This window comes from Oncorhynchus tshawytscha, linkage group LG13 (genome assembly GCF_018296145.1).
Source record: "Oncorhynchus tshawytscha isolate Ot180627B linkage group LG13, Otsh_v2.0, whole genome shotgun sequence".
NCBI classification, from domain to species: Eukaryota; Metazoa; Chordata; class Actinopteri; order Salmoniformes; family Salmonidae; genus Oncorhynchus; species Oncorhynchus tshawytscha.
In genome coordinates, this window is record NC_056441.1 from 12030591 (window position 1) to 12050282 (window position 19692).

Sequence of the window (19692 nt, forward strand, 5' to 3'; positions counted from 1 at the left end):
TCCTCTCCTGGTCTCTCCTCCTCTCCCCTGGTCTCCCCTCCCTTTCCCCTGGTCTCCCGTCCTCCTCTCCCATCCTCCTCCCCTGGTCGCCCCTCCTCCTCTCCTCTCATCCTTTCTCATGCTCTCCCCTCCTCTTCTCCTCCTCTCCCATCCTTCTCCCCTGGTCTCCCCTCCTCGCCCGTCCTCCTCCCCTGGGCGCCCCTCCTCCTCCTCTCCCCACCTCTCCCCTGGTCTTCCCCATGGCAGCGGTGTCCTGCGGGGTGCCTAAGGCACCGTTAAATGGAGGAGTGCTAACGGTGGACTACTCAGTGGGCACACACGTGACCTACTTCTGCAATGACGGCTACCGCCTGTCCTCCAAAGAGCTGACCAGCGCCGTCTGCCAACCGGACGGCACCTGGAGCAACCACAACAAGATCCCTCGTTGTTCAGGTAGCTAACGTTAGGCTAGGAAGCTAGTGGGGGGGTGTATGAGGGCATTTGTGCGCGCTGCCCAGATGGCTAATGTTAGGCTAGGAGGTTAGTCCAGCAGATGGGACAGGTGAAGCAGGGGTAGAGAGTATATTTGTCTGTATGCGTGATTGTTATTGTGTGTGTCAGTGTGTGAGAGTGTGTGTATGTGTGTGTGTTTGTGCGTTCAACTCACAGCTCCCATGAGGTCAATTACTTCCCTATTAAAATAAGTTCCCCCCCTCGAAGGCAATCCCTCACTTATTTATTAGTCTGTATTTTGCCAAAACATGAAGTTATTTCCCCTTAAGATGACTGTTTATAATGCCTGGCTGCCTCACAAAGCAGTGCAAATGGAGGTCAACAGTTAACACAGAAAATAATACAATTGTAATGGAGAACTGTGTGGGAAGACATCTGAGGTTATGCCAATTATCTTCTGACAGTAAGTCGCTCTGGATAATAATGCCTGCTGTGTGTGCGCGTACACGCTTGTGCGACTGTGCCTGTGAACCTGGGTGTGTGTGTGTTTCTGTGTGACAGTGGTGGTGTGTCCAAGCATCGGCTCCTTCTCTCTGGAACACGGGAGGTGGAAGATCGTGAACGGCTCCCACTATGAGTACAGGACCAAGATTATCTTCAACTGTGACCCGGGCTACTACCGTCTAGGCCCCGCCCACATCCAGTGCACGACCAACGGCGTGTGGAGTTGGAGGAATGAAAGGCCTCACTGTCAGAGTGAGTAAAAGGCAGACATTTATTTATATTTTTACCTGGGACTTTTTACACCATCTCCATGTCAGAAGCCTGTTGTGTTTAGGTTGTGTTTATGCTGTGTGCCTAACGTGTATTGCATGTCTATGTAATGATTAGCAATTTGACTTAGCAAATGGGACTTTACACATGAAGCATGTTGTGTTAATTTTGCTACATTTTGCAACAGTCTGCCCTAGGGAGTGTTGAATGTCTGTCCAATTTTGGGCAGAATCCTAAGATCGATATGTGATATTTTTACCCCAAATATTCAATAATGAGATAGATAGGTGGATAGAGACGTCTTTGAGATGTTCATTAAAAGTAGTATCAGGATCCGGTGTGCTTGGATGTGGATGTGGGAGGATAGTGAATGCACTAGACTTGACCATATAGATTTTTATGGTTTCAATTTTCCCAAAACAGAAAATAAACAAACAGAATCCCCAGGCCACCTCCAACCTCCCTTTACCTCCAGTCTCCTCTCCCTTTACCACCTCTCCTCTCCCTTTACCTCCTCTCCTCTCCATTTACCTCCTCTCCCTTTAACACTTCTCCTCTCCATTTGCCTTCTCTCCTCTCCATTTATCTCCACTCTCCTCTCCCTTTACCTCCACTCTCCTCTCCCTTTACCACCTCTCCTCTCCCTTTACCTCCTCTCCTCTCCATTTACCTCCTCTCCCTTTAACACTTTTCTGCACCCTTCACCTCCTCTCCTCTTCCTTTACCTCCTCTCCCTTTACCTCCTCTCCTCTCCATTTACCTCCTCTCCCTTTACCTCCTCTCCTCTCCATTTACCTCCTCTCCTCTCACTTTATCACTTCTCCTCTCCCTTTACCTCTTCTCCTCTCCCTTTATCACTTCTCCTCTCCATTTGCCTCCTCTCCTCTCCATTTACCTCCTATCCCTTTACCTCCTCTCCCTTTACCTCCACTCTCCTCTTCATTTACCCCCTCTCTTCTCCCTTTATCACTTCTCCTCTCCCTTTACCTCCTCTCCTCTCCATGTACCTCCTCTCCCTTTACCTCCTCTCCTTTTACTTCCTATCCCTTTACCTCCACTCTCCTCTTCATTTACCTCCTCTCCCTTTATCACTTCTCCTCTCCTTTTACCTCCTCTCCTCTCCATTTACCTCATATCCCTTTACCTCCTCCCCCTTTTCCTCCTCTCCCTTTACCTCCTCTCCTTTTATCACTTCTCCTCCCCCTTTACCTCATCTCTTCTCCCTTTACCTCCTCTCCCTTTACCTCCTCTCCTCCCCCTTTACCTCCTCTCCTCTCCCTTTACCCCCTCTCCTCTCCCTTTATCACCTCTCCTCTCCATTTACCTCCTCTCCATTTACCTCCTATCCCTTTACCTCCTCTCCCTTTACCTCCACTCTCCTCTCCCTTTACCTCCACTCTCCTCTCCCTTTACCTCCACTCTCCTCTCCCTTTACCTCCACTCTCCTCTCCCTTTACCTCCACTCTCCTCTCCCTTTACCTCCACTCTAGTCTCCCTTTACCTCCTCTCCTCTCCCTTTACCTCCACTCTCCACTCTCCTCTCCCTTTACCTCCTCTCCTCTCTCCCCACCCTTTACCTCCACTCAATTCTTCCTCTCTTCTCTTCTCTCCCTTCTCCTCTCCTGTCCCTTCTCCTCCTCTCCACTCCTTCCTCTCCCCTCCCTCTTGTCCTCCTCTCTCCTCTCCTCTCTGCACCTCCTCTCTCCTCTCCCCTAGCTCATCTCTTCTCCTGTTCCAAGGATCCCAAATACAAAATAAAATGACTCACCTTCACTTACAAATATCACAGAAACAGTTGACAGATCAATTCAAACTTGGCAAAAATCGCTCCGATTGAATTACCATTGGAACTATAAGGGATCAGCTTGTGTCTTATTTATTAACCAAGAATTCAAATAATTGTTATACTCAACTCTGAGAGTGGTTTGAGACAATATCTCTCATATGTTTGTTTATGCCATTGGTTTGTGAGCTGGGAGATGATGTCTCTGTTATTGTATTGTCTGTGTCACAGTCATTTCCTGTGGAGACCTCCCTGGCCCGCCCAATGGGAAGAAGATTGGTACACAGATGAGCTTCGGGGCGACCGCCATCTTCATGTGTGATGCAGGGTTCATGCTGGTGGGCTCTACCGTGAGAGAATGTCTCCCCTCTGGACTGTGGAGTGGACAGGAGACCCGCTGCTTGGGTAAAACAACCTATTTGTTCCCCACATCTCTGTTCTCTGTCTTTGTGTAAAACAACCAAGTCATTCTCCAGACTCTGAGAGAATGTTAAGATTATTAAGAACGAAGAACCATTCCCCACATTGTGTTGTCTTTCTGTGAAATGTAGGCTACAGTATCTACTGCCCTAACAATGTCTTTGTTGTTGTAGAGTTATTTTAAGTCTCCACCACTAAGGAACATCTTTCTAATGTGTTAAAATAGCTTTACAGTCTAACTTTTTTGTCTGCTGATGCCAAGTCTGTGGAAGCAGGGACAACTGTCTATTTTGGGCTTCCATCTTTTCTCTGACACATGTCTGTGGACTAAAAATATCTCTGCGACCTGACTGTTTAAATTAGCATCTCAATACTGTACTCTGTCTGTAACCTTCAAAGAACTGGACTGTACAGTACATTACAAGACTTCTCTTTCTCCCTCTTCCACCTAACTCTCCCCTCTCTCTCCCCTCTCCCCTCTCTCTCTCTCTCAATTCAATTTCAATTCAAGTCCATTTAAGGGCTTTATTGGCATGGGAAACATATGTTAACATTGCCAAAGCAAGTGAAATAGATAATAAACACAAGTGAAATTAACAGTACAAATTAACAGTAAACATAACATCGTCTCTCTCTCTGACACTCTTTCTCTCCCTGATTCTCTTTCGCCTTCGCTCTCTCTCTCTCCCCGTCTCTCTCTGTTTCTCTATCTCTCTCCCCCCTCTCTCTTCTCTTGCTCTCTCTCTCCTCTAACTATTGCTTTTGTGTTCCTCTCCAGCGGGCCACTGTGGTATTCCGGAGACCATAGTGAACGGCCAGGTGATCGGGGAGAACTTTGGGTACAGAGAGACGGTAGTGTACCAGTGCATCCCAGGCTTCCGCCTCATCGGCCCCTCTGTGCGGATCTGTCTGCAGGACCACAACTGGTCCGGACAGCTGCCCTCCTGCGTGTGTGAGTAGTCCATCTTTTATCTCTCTCTCTCTCTCTCTCTCTCTCTCTCTCTCTCTCTCTCTCTCTCTCTCTCTGACACACTCACATTTGATTTGTATCGACTTGGCTTTTGATACGGTAGACCATTCTTGTGGGTCGGCTAATGAGTAGTGGTGTCTCTGAGGGGAATGTATGTGGGGGGTCTTCGGACTGGTTTGCTAAGGAGGTAAAGGGATAGGAGGTAACTCTCTCAAAGAGTGCAGTGTATAAAGTCAGAACATCTGCTGTCTCAGCCACTGCCTGTCACCAAGGGTGTACCCCAAGGCTCGATCCTAGGCCCCATGCACTTCTCAATATACATCAACAACATAGCTCAGGCAGTAGAAAGCTCTCTCATCCAATTATATCCAGATGATACAAAGTGATGATGAAAAGTGCAAATCAATCCCAGAACAACAGCAAAGGACCTTGTGAAGATGATGGAGGAAACAGGGACAAAAGTATCTATATCCATAGTAAAACGTCCTATAAGTCCTATATCGACATAACTTGAAAGGCAGCTCAGCAAGGAAGAAGCCACTGCTCCAAAACCGCCATACAAAAGCCAGACTACAGTTTGCAACTGCACATGGGGACAAAGATCGTACTTTTTGGAGAATGTCCTCTGGTCTGATGAAACAAAAATAGAACTGTTTGGCCATAATGACCATCGTTATGTTTGGAGGAAAAGGGTGGGCTTGCAAGCCGAAGACTGCCATCCCAAACGTGAAGCATGGGGGTGGCAGCACCATGTTGTGGGGGTGCTTTGCTGCAGGGGGGGCTGGTGTACTTCACAAAATATATGGCATCATGAGGATATTTTTTTACCTTTATTTAACTAGGCAAGTCAGTTAAGAACAAATTCTTATTTTCAATGACGGCCTAGGAACAGTGGGTTAACTGCCTGTTCAGGGGCAGAACAACAGATCAGCTCGGGGGGTTGGACTAGTAACCTTCCGGTTACTAGTCCAAAGCTCTAACCACTAGGCTACCCTGAAGCAACATCTCAAGACATCAGTCAGGAAGTTAAAGCTTGGTCACAAATGGGTCTTCCAAATGGACAATTTCACATTCTTAAAATAAAGTGGTGATCCTAACTGACCTAAGACAGGGAATTTTTACTGGGATTAAATGTCAGGAATTGTGAAAAACTGAGTTTAAACGTATTTGGCTAAGGTGTATGTAAACTTCCGACTTCAACTGTAAATTGCCTTGCCTTGTTCAGGTGCAGAACGCCAGATTTTGACCTTGTCAACTCAGGGATTCGATCTAGCAACCTTTTGGTTACTGGCCCAATGCTCTAGGCTACCTGGCAATCATGTAAATGATTGCCAAGTGATTTTGAATGTACCTGGGGCATGTGATGTCATCACATAGGCCTAACTATAAAACTCCACTCCACATTTAATTCTAAATGCCTACTACTTGCAAAATACATGTTTTTTCAACTATAGAAATTGTGCTTTTAGATTGTTGAAAGCATTGCGATAACATGGAAATTCAACTAACTTTTGGCTGTCTTCTATGGTAGCTATCTTCTGGTCAAGTTCCATTTGACATTAAGGGGATGGTCTCTTGGAAACAGTCCTTGCACATCACTGGAACATTGCTCTGAAAACTTTAGTTAATAGCCCAATGAAACTCTTAAGGGAACGATCTCTAAAATTGTGGGAACGTTTGTTGTTCGCTGGGAAGCAAGGGATAAGAATGTCCATAGATACAGAACAAAAAGACTGAATGACAGGTGTGTGTCCATAGATACAGAACACCAAGAATAAACGACTGGTTTGCATCTCTGGCAACCTAACCAATAGAAATAACAAACATGTTTGGTGGAAAGACGGATTTTAAAAGGGCAGTCAAATTCTGCTGTCTCAGCCACTGCCTGTCACCAAGGGTGTACCCCAAGGCTCGATCCTAGGCCCCATGCGCTTCTCAATATACATCAACAACATAGCTCAGGCAGTAGAAAGCTCTCTCATCCAATTATATCCAGACTCAGCTGGCCCCTCCCCGGCTTTTGTGTTAAAAGCTCTACAATAAAGCTTTCTTAGTGTCCAACAAGCTTTCTCTGCCCTTAACCTTGTTCTGAACACCTCCAAAACAAAGGTGATGTAGTTTGGTAAGAAGAATGCCCCTATCCCCACGGGTGTGATTACTACCTCTGAGGGTTTAGAGCTTGAGGTAGTCACCTCATACAAGTACTTGGGAGTATGGCTAGATGGTGCACTGTCCTCCTTACAGCACATACCAAAGCTGTAGGCTAAAGTTAAATGTAGACTTGGTTTCCTCTATCATAATCGCTCCTCTTTCACCCCAGCTGCCAAACTAACCCTGATTCAGAGACATCATTTAAGTCTCTCTTTATGTGTTGTTGTGGTGTCTCTCTTGTCGTGATGTGTGTGTTGCCCTATATTTTTATTTTACATTTTTAATCCCAGTCCCCATCCCTGTAGGAGGCCTTTTGCCTTTTAGTAGGCCATCATTGTAAATAAGAATTTGGAAACCATGTGTGTTTAATGTATTTGATAACATTCCAGTTATTCCACTCCAGCCATTACCACGAGCCCGTCCTCTCCAATTAAGGTGCCACCAACATCCTGTGCTTGATTCATTTTTTGTGGTTCATGATTTTTCATAACAACACAGTTGTCACTATATATTCTCCCAAAAATGTAATGGTAAACATAGTAGAGTCTTCTTCACACCTCTGCAAACACTTTTGCATGAGCGTCAAGCTCAGACTTTTTTGTAAGGACACAGTTGACTAATAGCACTGCTTTAGAATGCAAAGGGAAGAAGGGAGTCACCACGATGCGTCATTATGCTGTCTCCAGGCTAACGAGTCGAGTAGCACTCCTGAGCGCCCCCTGCAGTTCACAAAGACCCTGACATATTCAACATTCTCTTCCTTCTCTCTGCGCTCACACACAAGGAGCCTTCCCTATTCGCTCGTTTTTACTGGAGCTGAAAGGAACATTTAGAATGATGACGCAGAAAAGCGTGCACTTTTACGGACAGTTATTTATCTTGTTGTGTTTTATAGCGTTACTAATCTAGGTAGAATGACTCAAGCAGTAGATGTCATAGAAGGTATTAGTCATATGGGGTTGGTGGGCAGACTGCATGTGATAGTCTACAGTATCTTCAAATAGATACATCTTCCAGGTTTGCCTGAGGAAACTGCTCTTTCTCCATTTAATGCAGCGAGGCAATAGTGGTGTGTGGGAAAGACAGACAATGCAAATCCCCTGTTTCATGCGATCTAGAGATAAACAGACAGAACACAACACCACTGTACTGTTTTTGCGGACCTGAAGGTGATCACTCTGGGGTGACGTTTTCCCTCGGTACAGATCTAGGATCAGCTTCCCCTCCCAAAAGCATTCGTGGGGAAAATGCTAAACTGACCCAAGATCAGTGTCTAGGGGCACCGTCACTCTATTCCATGTCACCTTGACCATGTCACAGCCCTGACACACCATGACCATGTCACAGCCCTGACACACCATTACCACGTCACAGCCCTGACACACCATGATCATGTCACAGCCCTGACACACCATGATCATGTCACAGCCCTGACACACCATGATCATGTCACAGCCCTGACACACCTTTACCATGTCACAGCCCTGACACACCTTTACATGTCACAGCCCTGACACACCTTTACATGTCACAGCCCTGACACACTTTGATCATGTCACAGCCCTGACACACCTTTACATGTCACAGCCCTGACACACCATGACATGATCATGTCACAGCCCTGACACACCATGATCATGTCACAGCCCTGACACACCTTTACCATGTCACAGCCCTGACACACCTTTACCATGTCACAGCCCTGACACACCTTTGACCATGTCACAGCCCTGACACACCTTGACCATGTCACAGCCCTGACACACCTTTACCATGTCACAGCCCTGACACACCTTGACCATGTCACAGCCCTTTGACCATGTCACAGCCCTGACACACCTTTGACCACGTCACAGCCCTGACACACCTTGACCATGTCACAGCCCTGACACACCTTGACCATGTCACAGCCCCTGACACACCTTGACCATGTCACAGCCCTGACACACCATGACCACGTCACAGCCCTGACACACCTTGACCATGTCACAGCCCTGACACACCTTGACCATGTCACAGCCCTGACACACCTTGACCATGTCACAGCCCTGACACACCTTGACCATGTCACAGCCCTGACACACCTTGACCACGTCACAGCCCTGACACACCTTGACCATGTCACAGCCCTGACACACCTTGACCATGTCACAGCCCTGTCACACCTTTACATGTCACAGCCCTGACACACCACCATGTTTACCATGTCACAGCCCTGACACACCTTTACCATGTCACAGCCCTGACACACCTTACATGTCACAGCCCTGACACACCTTTGACCATGTCACAGCCCTGACACACCATTTACCATGTCACAGCCCTGACACACCTTGACCATGTCACAGCCCTGACACACCTTTACCATGTCACAGCCCTGACACACCATGACCATGTCACAGCCCTGACACACCTTGACCATGTCACAGCCCTGACACACCTTGACCATGTCACAGCCCTGACACACCTTGACCATGTCACAGCCCTGACACACCTTTACCATGTCACAGCCCTGACACACCATGACCATGTCACAGCCCTGACACACCTTGACCATGTCACAGCCCTGACACACCATGTTGACACACCTTGACCATGTCACAGCCCTGACACACCTTTACCATGTCACAGCCCTGACACACCTTGACCATGTCACAGCCCTGACACACCATGACCATGTCACAGCCCTGACACACCTCACAGCCCTGACCATGTCACAGCCCTGACACACCTTGACCATGTCACAGCCCTGACACACCATGACCATGTCACAGCCCTGACACACCATGACCATGTCACAGCCCTGACACACCTTGACCATGTCACACACCTTGACCATGTCACAGCCCTGACACACCTTGACCATGTCACAGCCCTGACACACCATGACCATGTCACAGCCCTGACACACTTTACATTTACCATGTCACAGCCCTGACACACCTTTTTCACAGCCCATGTCACAGCCCTGACACACCTTTACCATGTCACAGCCCTGACACACCTTTACCATGTCACAGCCCTGACACACCTTGTCACCATGTCACAGCCCTGACACACCTTGACCATGTCACAGCCCTGACACACCTTTACCATGTCACAGCCCTGACACACCTTTACCATGTCACAGCCCTGACACACCTTTACCATGTCACAGCCCTGACACACCTTTACCATGTCACAGCCCTGACACACCTTTACCATGTCACAGCCCTGACACACCTTTACCATGTCACAGCCCTGACACACCTTTACCATGTCACAGCCCTGACACACCTTTGTCACAGCCCTGACCATGTCACAGCCCTGATGTCACAGCCCCTTTACCATGTCACAGCCCTGACACACCTTTACATGTCACAGCCCTGACACACCTTTACATGTCACAGCCCTGACACACCTTTACCATGTCACAGCCCTGACACACCTTTACATGTCACAGCCCTGACACACCTTTGACCATGTCACAGCCCTGACACACCTTTGACCATGTCACAGCCCTGACACACCTTGACCATGTCACAGCCCTGACACACCTTGACCATGTCACAGCCCTGACACACCAGCCCTGACCATGTCACAGCCCTGACACACCTTTACCATGTCACAGCCCTGACACAGCATGTCCAGCCCTGACACACCATGACCATGTCACAGCCCTGACACACCTTTACATGTCACAGCCCTGACACACCTTGACCATGTCACAGCCCTGACACACCATGACCATGTCACAGCCCTGACACACCTTGACCATGTCACAGCCCTGACACACCATGACCACGTCACAGCCCTGACACACCTTTACATGTCACAGCCCTGACACACCTTTACCATGTCACAGCCCTGACACACCTTTACATGTCACAGCCCTGACACACCTTTACCATGTCACAGCCCTGACACACCATGACCATGTCACAGCCCTGACACACCTTTACATGTCACAGCCCTGACACATGTCTAGGCTGTATTATTATTATAATTGTTAACTATATGGTTAGAACAATATTTATATATTCTCTTATCAGATCATAGTGTCTGAAACAATATGTTTCCTTTAGGCTATAAGAAAACCGTTTGTTGTCTGATAACATTGTCTCTCCGGTGGTAATCGTGGTGATGATGCCCAGAGTTTTTATAAAGACAATATGCTGTGTAAAGCTAGCAGCACTTGAAACAGAAATAGCTACTGGCCAGGGCCATTTAGCTTTGTATCCTACTGAAATGGTAGTGAACCGTATCTCCTCAACTGGCTATCACAAAGACTAGGCCTCTGGCTCGCTGATCAACCATGGAGCTAGGCCAACACTTCTTCATGGAAAATAGGATTTTATTTCACCCCTTGGGTGTGTGTGTGTGTGTGTGTGTGTGTGTGTGTGTGTGTGTGTGTGTGTGTGTGTGTGTGTGTGTGTGTGTGTGACTGTGACTCCACATTCACGTGCATGTATTTGAGGTTGCGCTCAGCTATTTTAACGTGCAATGATGTGGTTTTAAATTCTGGTTATAGACAGTGCTCAAATGAAGGGGAAATTGCTTCTTTGCAAAGAGAGACAAATTACATCTGTAATTATGCAAATGCTGGTGTTTGTGAGAACGTGGGGGGGAGGGAGGGAGGGAGGGAGGGAGGGAGGGAGGGAGGGAGGGAGGGAGGGAGGGAGGGAGGGAGGGAGGGAGGGAGGGAGGGAGGGAGGGAGGGAGGGAGGGAGGGAGGGAGGGAGGGAGGGAGGGAGAGCAGCTGCGGATGGCAATGAGGAATGTGTGGACCCACCAGGGTTGACAAGGAGAAAAACAAGACTGAAGTGAGGAATCACTTTCTACAGACATTGACACCTGTTCAGGTTCTCCTTCATAGGCTTAGTAGGACAGAGAACCCAGAAACGGACTGGCCATAATGGCAGTTTGAGCAAATTCCAGATGCACTGGTCCATCTTTAGCCCATTGTGAACAATGATCATAATTTGGCTAATAATGAGGGTCTTAAGAAAATAAATTGCTGGTGTGGGGGCCTCGAGGAAGATAGTTTGGTCAGTCTGTTGGGCCGGGAAGATGTTTTGGGCCCAGTGCGACTCTGAGAGAAACTTCAAAACCTCTGTTTTTGGCTGTTTTTGTTGTTGTGTGGTGACACATATACACGCAGATATACACACCCCTGCTGTTACCTACACACTTTAAGTATCAGCAGATTTCTAGGGCACACACACTTGGAGTTAGGGCCTTCACACCTTAACACTGACTTCCAGACTGGCACACGATCACTCACTCATTGACTCAAACTGTTTGGGGCCAGGGACCCTTTTGTGATATTAAATTCATCGTTCATCAAAAAGGGTCAATGCAGATAGTCCGGGTACTTTTCAATTCAACAAATTCTCATTTACAATGACGTTCTACCCCTGCCAACCCCGGATGACAATGGGCCAATTGTGCACCACCCTATGGGACTCCCAATCACAGCCAGATGTGATTCTGCCTGGATTTGAAACAGGGACTGGAGTGACACCTCTTGCATTGAGATGCAGTGCCTCAGACCCTGCGCCACTCGAGGAGCCCATTACTAAGTTGAAAAATGTATCATTGGTGGAGTACTGTGGATACCAACATCCCTGTGAGCCTCCCAGGCCCATGGTGCCCAGGGTTAAGAATGGTAGATGAATAATATTACATTGTATTGTAGTACCGTCTATACCAAGGATCATCAGCTAGATTCAGCCACAGGATGATTTTATTGAGTGGATGGTCAGGGTGCCGGAACATAATTACAAACAATTTGACATAATCATTTCAAACATTGCTTACATTTGTATACGATCCTCATACAACTACACTATATCACTCTATTATGTGTGGGAATACTTTGGAACAGATTTACAAAATGTAATTCGCTCGGAGCTGATTGGCTGGTGTCCCTACTGGGCTGCCAGTTGGGAAACCTTGCTCTAAACTTGTTCCACGAATCTCTTGGCTAAAATGTGTTAAATCTGTTGATGTTAATAATATTGATTTAAAAAAATGTGAAATGTAAAAAATTATATAATAATAATGCATCTTTTGAGATCTGGCTGTGGACCCCCTGCAGTAGCATCCCAGTTTGAGGATCCCTGGCCTAACACACTGACTTCCAGACCAGTACACAATCACTCACCATACCTAGTCCACTCACCATACCTAGTCCCTCTTACTCCATTTGCACACACTGTATAGATTTTTCTATTGTGTTATTGACTATACTTTTGTTTATCCTCTGTGTAACTCTGTGTTGTTGTCTGTATGTTTGTTTATCCCATGTGTAACTCTGTGTTGTTGTCTGTATGTTTGTTTATCCTATGTGTAACTCTGTGTTGTTTTGTGTCGCACTGCTTTGATAAAGATCTTGTCCAGGTCACAGTTGTAAATGAGAACTTGTTCTCAACTGGCCTACATGGTAAAAATAAAGGTGAAATAAAAATAAATGTAAAAAAACTATCTCTCTCTCCTTCTCTCCCTCACTGACTCTGGTCCATTATCTAATTTCATAAGTCCCAGACAGTCTCCCTCTCACTGATAAAGTCCCAATATGTCAGGCTTACAGTATCCCTCCTAGTATCATGTCCCCATGGCCCCATATAATATTAGGCCCCAGAACCACCAGTTTCTCCCCTCCCAGGACCCATGCCTCCCAGGCGGACAGAGAAAAGCCCCCCAGAGCTGGAGAGAGGATATATAATCAGTTACACAGTATGCTCAGCCATCACTTCTGCATCGCTCAGCAAATGCCTGCAATTGAGCAAAACTAATGTGGTTTGCGCCATTGGCGTGAAAATGGCCGCCATCCATTGGATTAGCCATTCGGGTGAGCTGACAGATGGCCAATGAGTTTAGACCAGTGGGACCTGATGGGGAATGACACTCTTCAGGGCAGTGGTCTACGAAGCGGCAATATGACAGTCCTTCACCATTAGTCCTCCTGAATATCAGTTTGAGAGGTGATTGAGACCATAGAAATAGAATGAGACACTCAAAGTGGCCGCCAGTCCATCCATTGAATGGCATTATTGACTTGAACAGGGGCGCCACTTCTATTCATTGTAGTTCTGTAATTGAGACATTCTGTCTGAACTGTTGATAGTCTAGCCCCTAGCCTATTGATAACAAAGCTACACAGCCATATCAGTTCCATTGGTAACCGATTGTTATGTCCACTCTATGGCACAGTAAGTGAATGTGGGGCTGCGTTCAAGCTCCACTGGTTTATTTTTGGATTAAATTCCCTTTTCAAGGTCCAGCTATGCTTTGAAAGCTCAATAGGCATGTTTTTGCATTGAACAAATGAGCACCCGGTGGATTATTACCTACACTGAACAAAAATATAAACTGAGGAGTACTTCTGTCTGTAATAAAGCCCTTTTGTGGGTAAAAACTCATTCTGATTGGCTGGATCTGGCTCCCCAGTGGTTGGGGCTGGCTGCCAAGTGGGTGGGCCTATGCCTTTCAAGGCCCATCCATCCATGGCTGCACCCCAGCCCAGTTGTGAAATCCATAGATTAGGGCCTCATTTATTTATTTTAATTGACTGATATCCATATATGAACTGTAACTCAGTAAAATCTTTTAAATTGTTGCATGTTGTGTTTATATTTTTGTTCTGTATAAGTCAAAAGTTAGCCTTATCTGTTATCAATTACATATGAATGTTACCCTTTTGTACGATACATCACATACAGTATGATTCAATATGGAATCTCAATGTCAATATCTCTCTCTCCCCCCAGCTATCAGCTGTGGACACCCAGGAAGCCCCATCTACGGGCGGGCCATCGGTAACGGCTTCAACCTGAACGACGTGGTGAGCTTCTCCTGCAACATGGGCTATGTGATGGAGGGGCCCTCGAGGGCCCAGTGCCAGGCCACGCGCCAGTGGAGCCAGCCACCACCAACGTGTAAAGGTGGGGAAAAAAGTTAAGTCTTCTATTCACACGGAGTACGCTTGCTCGTTCCGCCTGACCCCTGCAGTGCACTCTGGGTAAAATGGGGATGAATGAGGGGGGGTTCATCATGGCTTGTAGTGGGATTGTCACCAATCAGCATTGTAGCCAATCAGCATGGCAATGGCCTCTGTGTAGGGTGAATGGGGACATTTGGTTGCTCTGTGTTTCTGTCTGTTATGTGGTTGTTGTGAGTTAGGGTCATAGGCTAGGACGGCCTCTTGAACATCATTGGATATGATTGTGGTGGTATCATGGGCTAGGACGGCCTCTTGAACGTCATTGGATATGGTTGTGGTGGTATCATGGGCTAGGACGGCCTCTTGAACGTCATTGGATATGATTGTGGTGGTATCATGGGCTAGGACGGCCTCTTGAACATCATTGGATATGATTGTGGTGGTATCACTGACCGGTATAGTATTTTTGAATGGTTCCCAGTGCATGACATTTGCCTTGCATGTGATTTAGTTTACAGTGATGCATTTCAACATGCAACCAGCCTAATTTCTGTAATATGACTTTGTCATAGAGCTTGTAGAGCTTATGGTACTTCTGTTATAGAGGATTCTTACCCTGAGGTAACCAGAGGCTAAATCCAGGGTCAGACTGGTATTGTACGAAACCTGCATATCAAACAAACTAGTGTCAGTAACGTAGTATCTGATTGGATTACTGTGCCAAGTGGAAATATTAAGCCCTCATTGTGTTGGTCTTTTTTGATACAGGTGAATCAATGTCTCAGGTTCTTGGAATTCATAGTAAGCCATTGTGCCATGTAGGGGAGAATTAGGATGAAAGTAACACAGGAGGCTGAAAGTAACATACTTATTTTTCTGTTGTGTTTAGTTGTTTAAGGTTCCAAACATATGTAATTTTACTTATACTCATTCTCTCAACCAGCTTCAAGAGGTAGTCACATGGAATGCATTTCAATTAACAGGTGTGCCTTGTTAAAAGTTCATTTGTGGAATTTCGTTCCTTCTTAATGCGTTTGAGCCAATCAGTTGTTGTGACAAGGTAGGGGTGGTATACAGAAGATATCCCTATTTGGAATGCTTTTCCAACAGTCTTGAAGGAGTTCCCACATATGCTGAGTTCTTGTTGGCTGCTTTTCCTTCACTCTGTTGTCAATAGTGTGAATCATGGATTGAGATCAATGGAAGATTATCGCAGAAAGGCAGTTTCATGTCAGCATTTGGCCCTATATGAGTGACTGCAGAGGGTTAGGCATGTCCTCCTAAGTGTTAGAATAAATGTATCCCTTCCATGTTTCCGCCAAATAACACATGCTTGTCTATTTCCCCCTCTCTGTCTTCCTCTTCAGTGGTCAACTGCTCCGATCCTGGCATCCCAGCCAATTCCATCAGACAGAGTAAGATAGAACACGGCAACTTCACCTTTGGAACCGTGGTGTTCTACGATTGCAACCCAGGTTTCTACCTGTTCGGTTCTCCGGTTCTCACCTGTCAACCCACGGGACAGTGGGACAAGCCTCTACCTGAGTGCATCGGTGAGTCTGTTGTCACACTGCTACTTATACTCATATGTGGTTTATTGGAGGAGTTTTGACAGTTGAAAACATTGTCACCGATAAAGCACATTGGGAACATACCGCTGATTGCAGTGTGCGGGAGTCTTTTTTTACCATTCACTGAACTTATTTTGATATCCAACAGCTGCTCAAAAACATTGGTGGTATTTATCTACTGTCATCTGTTCCTATAATTTGTTGTGACTGTCTCACAGACGGTCTCTTTCCCGGAGAGAGACTGCCGACTTAGCAACTTGGCACTTGTGGGTAATTAGCATATTATTCCTTTAATTGAGGCTGAATGAGTTGCGTGACCCCCCGCAGCTTAAGATCAGTGTTCTAATTGAGGGACAGGTGGAACAGCGATGTGGATATTAGACTAATTAGGGATGCCAGGTTGGCAGCTGATCCTTCTGTTTTATGGTGTACCTGTAACATTCTCCTCTAAAACAAGCTGCACCAGGGACCTGCTGTACTGGCAACTTGGCATGTCTAAACACTTGGCTTCAAGGCTTCCTACTGGCTGTCTCAGAGTTTTAAACACAACCTGGGCTTCCTACTGGTTGAGGGGCACGCAGTGTGCTCCAATCAGTTTTCTCCTTTGAAGTTTGAACCCAATCTCAACCTTATTGAACATGATGTGCCGCCTACTGTTTTATCTTAAACCTGACCATAAATTAGCTCTACTTTGTCCCTATCAGTTTGGTGTTCCTGTTGCCATGTGTTTTAAAAGGGACCGAAAGACGTTGGACAGGATTAATCAATGTGCTCTTTTCTCCTCAATGCCTAGTTCCCTGTTTGATCCACCTCCTGCAACATTGACACCGTGTCCAAAATGTTCTTCTCATTTAGACACACCTCATCCTTTCCGTTGCTTCAGCACATTAACTTTTTATTGGCCAGGAGCTGGCAAAAAGGGAGAAAGTTTAAAGTAAACTTGCTGATTGTAGCACATTGTAGGGTGAATATCTGAAGAAAGAAGTTGATCATTTACAACATTAAAAAGGAAATTGAGAATTATTACAAAGGATGAGGATGGTACCATCTACTTTAGATCGTTACCATCATGGTACAGTACATTTTGGACGGTACCTGGACCCAGATCAAATCAAGTCCTGGTCTATAAAGCACTTTTAATCTGGGTCTGGGAAATGTAGCCCGTAGTTTGTATTATCTGAATTAGTTTTGAAAGTAGTGAAGTAGTTTGTATGATACACAATCCTCCCTCATCAAGATGTAGGCCTGAACAGTGTTTACACCATAGTCACATCTAGTTCTGTCTTTACTGCTAACATACTGGACAGGCTACATCCCAAATGTCACTCTATTCCCTATGGAGCCTGGCCAAAAGGAGTGAATAGGTTGCCATTTGGGATGCAGACATAGTGTGTGGCCTCAATCCTGTATAGACAGCACCTTCCACTACGTTAGACCGGTCAGCACTCTGAACTGATGGCATCCATTGTGTGTGTGTCTCTCTCCTCCAGTAGTGGACTGTGGTCACCCTGGGTGCCCTCCCAACGGCCAACTGAGCGGGGACAAGTTCACCTTCGGCTCCACGGTTCGCTACACCTGCACAGGGGGGCGGCAGCTGAAGGGAGAGTCGGCACGCACCTGCCAGCTTAATGGCCACTGGAGCGTACCCATGCCTTTCTGCTCAGGTGATTTAGGGGTTTGTGAGTGTGTGGGGGGTGTGGGGTTCTTTGTAGTTGGGTGGTTAGGGGGTTGTGAGTGGGTGGGGGGTGTGGGGTTCTTTGTAGTTGGGTGGTTAAGGGGGTTTGTGAGTGGGTGGGGGGGTGTGGGGTTCTTTGTAGTTGGGTGGTTAGGGGGGTTGTGAGTGGGTGGGGGTGTGGGGTTCTTTGTAGTTGGGTGGTTAAGGGGTTTGTGAGTGGGTGGGGGTGTGGGGTTCTGTGTAGTTGGGTGGTTAGGGGTTTGTGAATGGGTGGGGGGTGGGGTTCTTTGTAGTTGGATGGTTAGGGGTTTGTGAGTGTGTGGGGGTGTGGGGTTCTTTGTGGTTGGGTGGTTCGGGAGGTTTGTGAATGGGTGCAGGTGTGTGGGGTTTGTGAGGTTGGGTGGTTAGCGGGGTTTGTGAGTGGGTGCGGTTGTGTATGTGTTGGGGCTCAGGTTGTCCTGAGGGTAACAAATGACTAAGTCATCTGCAACGTTACATTATGATCTATAGGAAGGTTGTCATGGTGACCAAGCTCAGATGTTCAAATCTATATTCATCAGCTTTTGGTCTTACTTTTGCTCACTGCAAGAGCTAAAAACAGACAGAGACAAATAGAAAGAAGGTCATATTGAGGTCATATCGAGGACTTTTAGATATATAGATATAGATATATAGATATACCTCCAAAATAAAGAACTAGCTGCTAATAGAAAAGGGGATTTAAAAGCGGTGGTGGAGCAACACGTTGGATCCAGCAGAACAGAAGAAACGAGAGGCATCGACTTACGTGTGGGCAGGAGGGTTCACCATCTTCACCCTAGCGTGGGCGCTGTACCTGGGCGTTACGGCTACAAAAGATCACAGCTCCCCTGTCTTCACAGTCTAGTCTCTCTCTCTCTGTCTCCCTCTCTCTCTCTCTTTTACTCTTTCTCCCTCTCTCTCTCTTTTACTCTTTCTCCCTCTCTCTCTGTCTCTCTCTCTCTCCCTCACTCTCTTTTACTCTTTCTCCCTCTCTCTCTTACTCTTTCTCCCTCTCTCAATCTTTTACTCTTTCTCCCTCTCTCTCTCTCTTACTCTTTCTCCCTCTCTCTCTTTTACTCTCTCTCTCCCTCACTCTCTTTTACTCTTTCTCCCTCTCTCTCTTACTCTCTCTCCCTCTCTCTCTCTCTTACTCTTTCTCCCTCTCTCTCTCTCTTACTCTTTCTCCCTCTCTCTCTTACTCTTTCTCCCTCTCTCTCTTACTCTTTCTCCCTCTCTCTCTCTCTTACTCTTTCTCCCTCTCTCTCTCTCTCTTACTCTTTCTCCCTCTCTCTCTCTCTTACTCTTTCTCCATCTCTCTCTCTTACTCTTTCTCCATCTCTCTCTGTCTCTCTCTCTCTTACTCTTTCTCCCTCTCTCTCTGTCTCTTTCTCTCTCCCTCACTCTCTTTTACTCTTTTACTCTTTCTGTCTCTTTCTTTGTCTCTCTCTCTCTGTCTCTCTCTTTGTCTCTCTCTCTCTCTCTCTCTCTCATACACACACAGACCTTCCTTACTTCCTTCCTTACTTGCTTCTGCCCAAAATAAATCTTTTTTCTCCTTCCTCTTCTTCTTCTTCCCTGTCTTCCATTCAATATGTAAAGTGGCACAATGTGGATTGGATGGAAATGGTTATATACATTTAAGTAAATATGACAATGACCCCGTCGAGGATGATGGGAAAATACATTTGTGGCTGAAGTAATTTTTTTCAGCTGGAGAAGGATGTCATTCTCTGGATAATTAGGGCCTCTGTATTTCCTCTCTTGCAGAAGTTGGGGCCTGCATCCCAAATTAAACCCTATTCCCTGTATAGAGCACTACTTTGAACCAAAACATTTGGCTCTGGTCAAAAGTAGTGTAGTATATAGGGAATAGTGTGCCATTTTGAATCCAGTTGGGACAATAAGTCCCAGTAATGGAACTACTCTGTTGGTGGTTGGTGCTTAGTGTTTTCTGTTCCTTTTAATTGCTAT

At 46.4% G+C, this 19692-nt stretch overlaps 1 protein-coding gene across 1 annotated transcript in view; it reads left to right on the forward strand.

The window, feature by feature from the left end:
* Positions 1 to 19692, forward strand: part of LOC112246006 (CUB and sushi domain-containing protein 3-like) — a 385088-nt gene that overhangs the window by 291378 nt on the left and 74018 nt on the right. The window contains exons 45-51 of the mRNA XM_042295029.1: positions 247 to 432; positions 994 to 1188; positions 3221 to 3394; positions 4188 to 4361; positions 14282 to 14455; positions 15822 to 16007; positions 17516 to 17689. Coding sequence (XP_042150963.1) covers positions 247 to 432; positions 994 to 1188; positions 3221 to 3394; positions 4188 to 4361; positions 14282 to 14455; positions 15822 to 16007; positions 17516 to 17689 — 1263 coding nt within the window. The remainder of the gene's footprint in view (positions 1 to 246; positions 433 to 993; positions 1189 to 3220; positions 3395 to 4187; positions 4362 to 14281; positions 14456 to 15821; positions 16008 to 17515; positions 17690 to 19692) is intronic.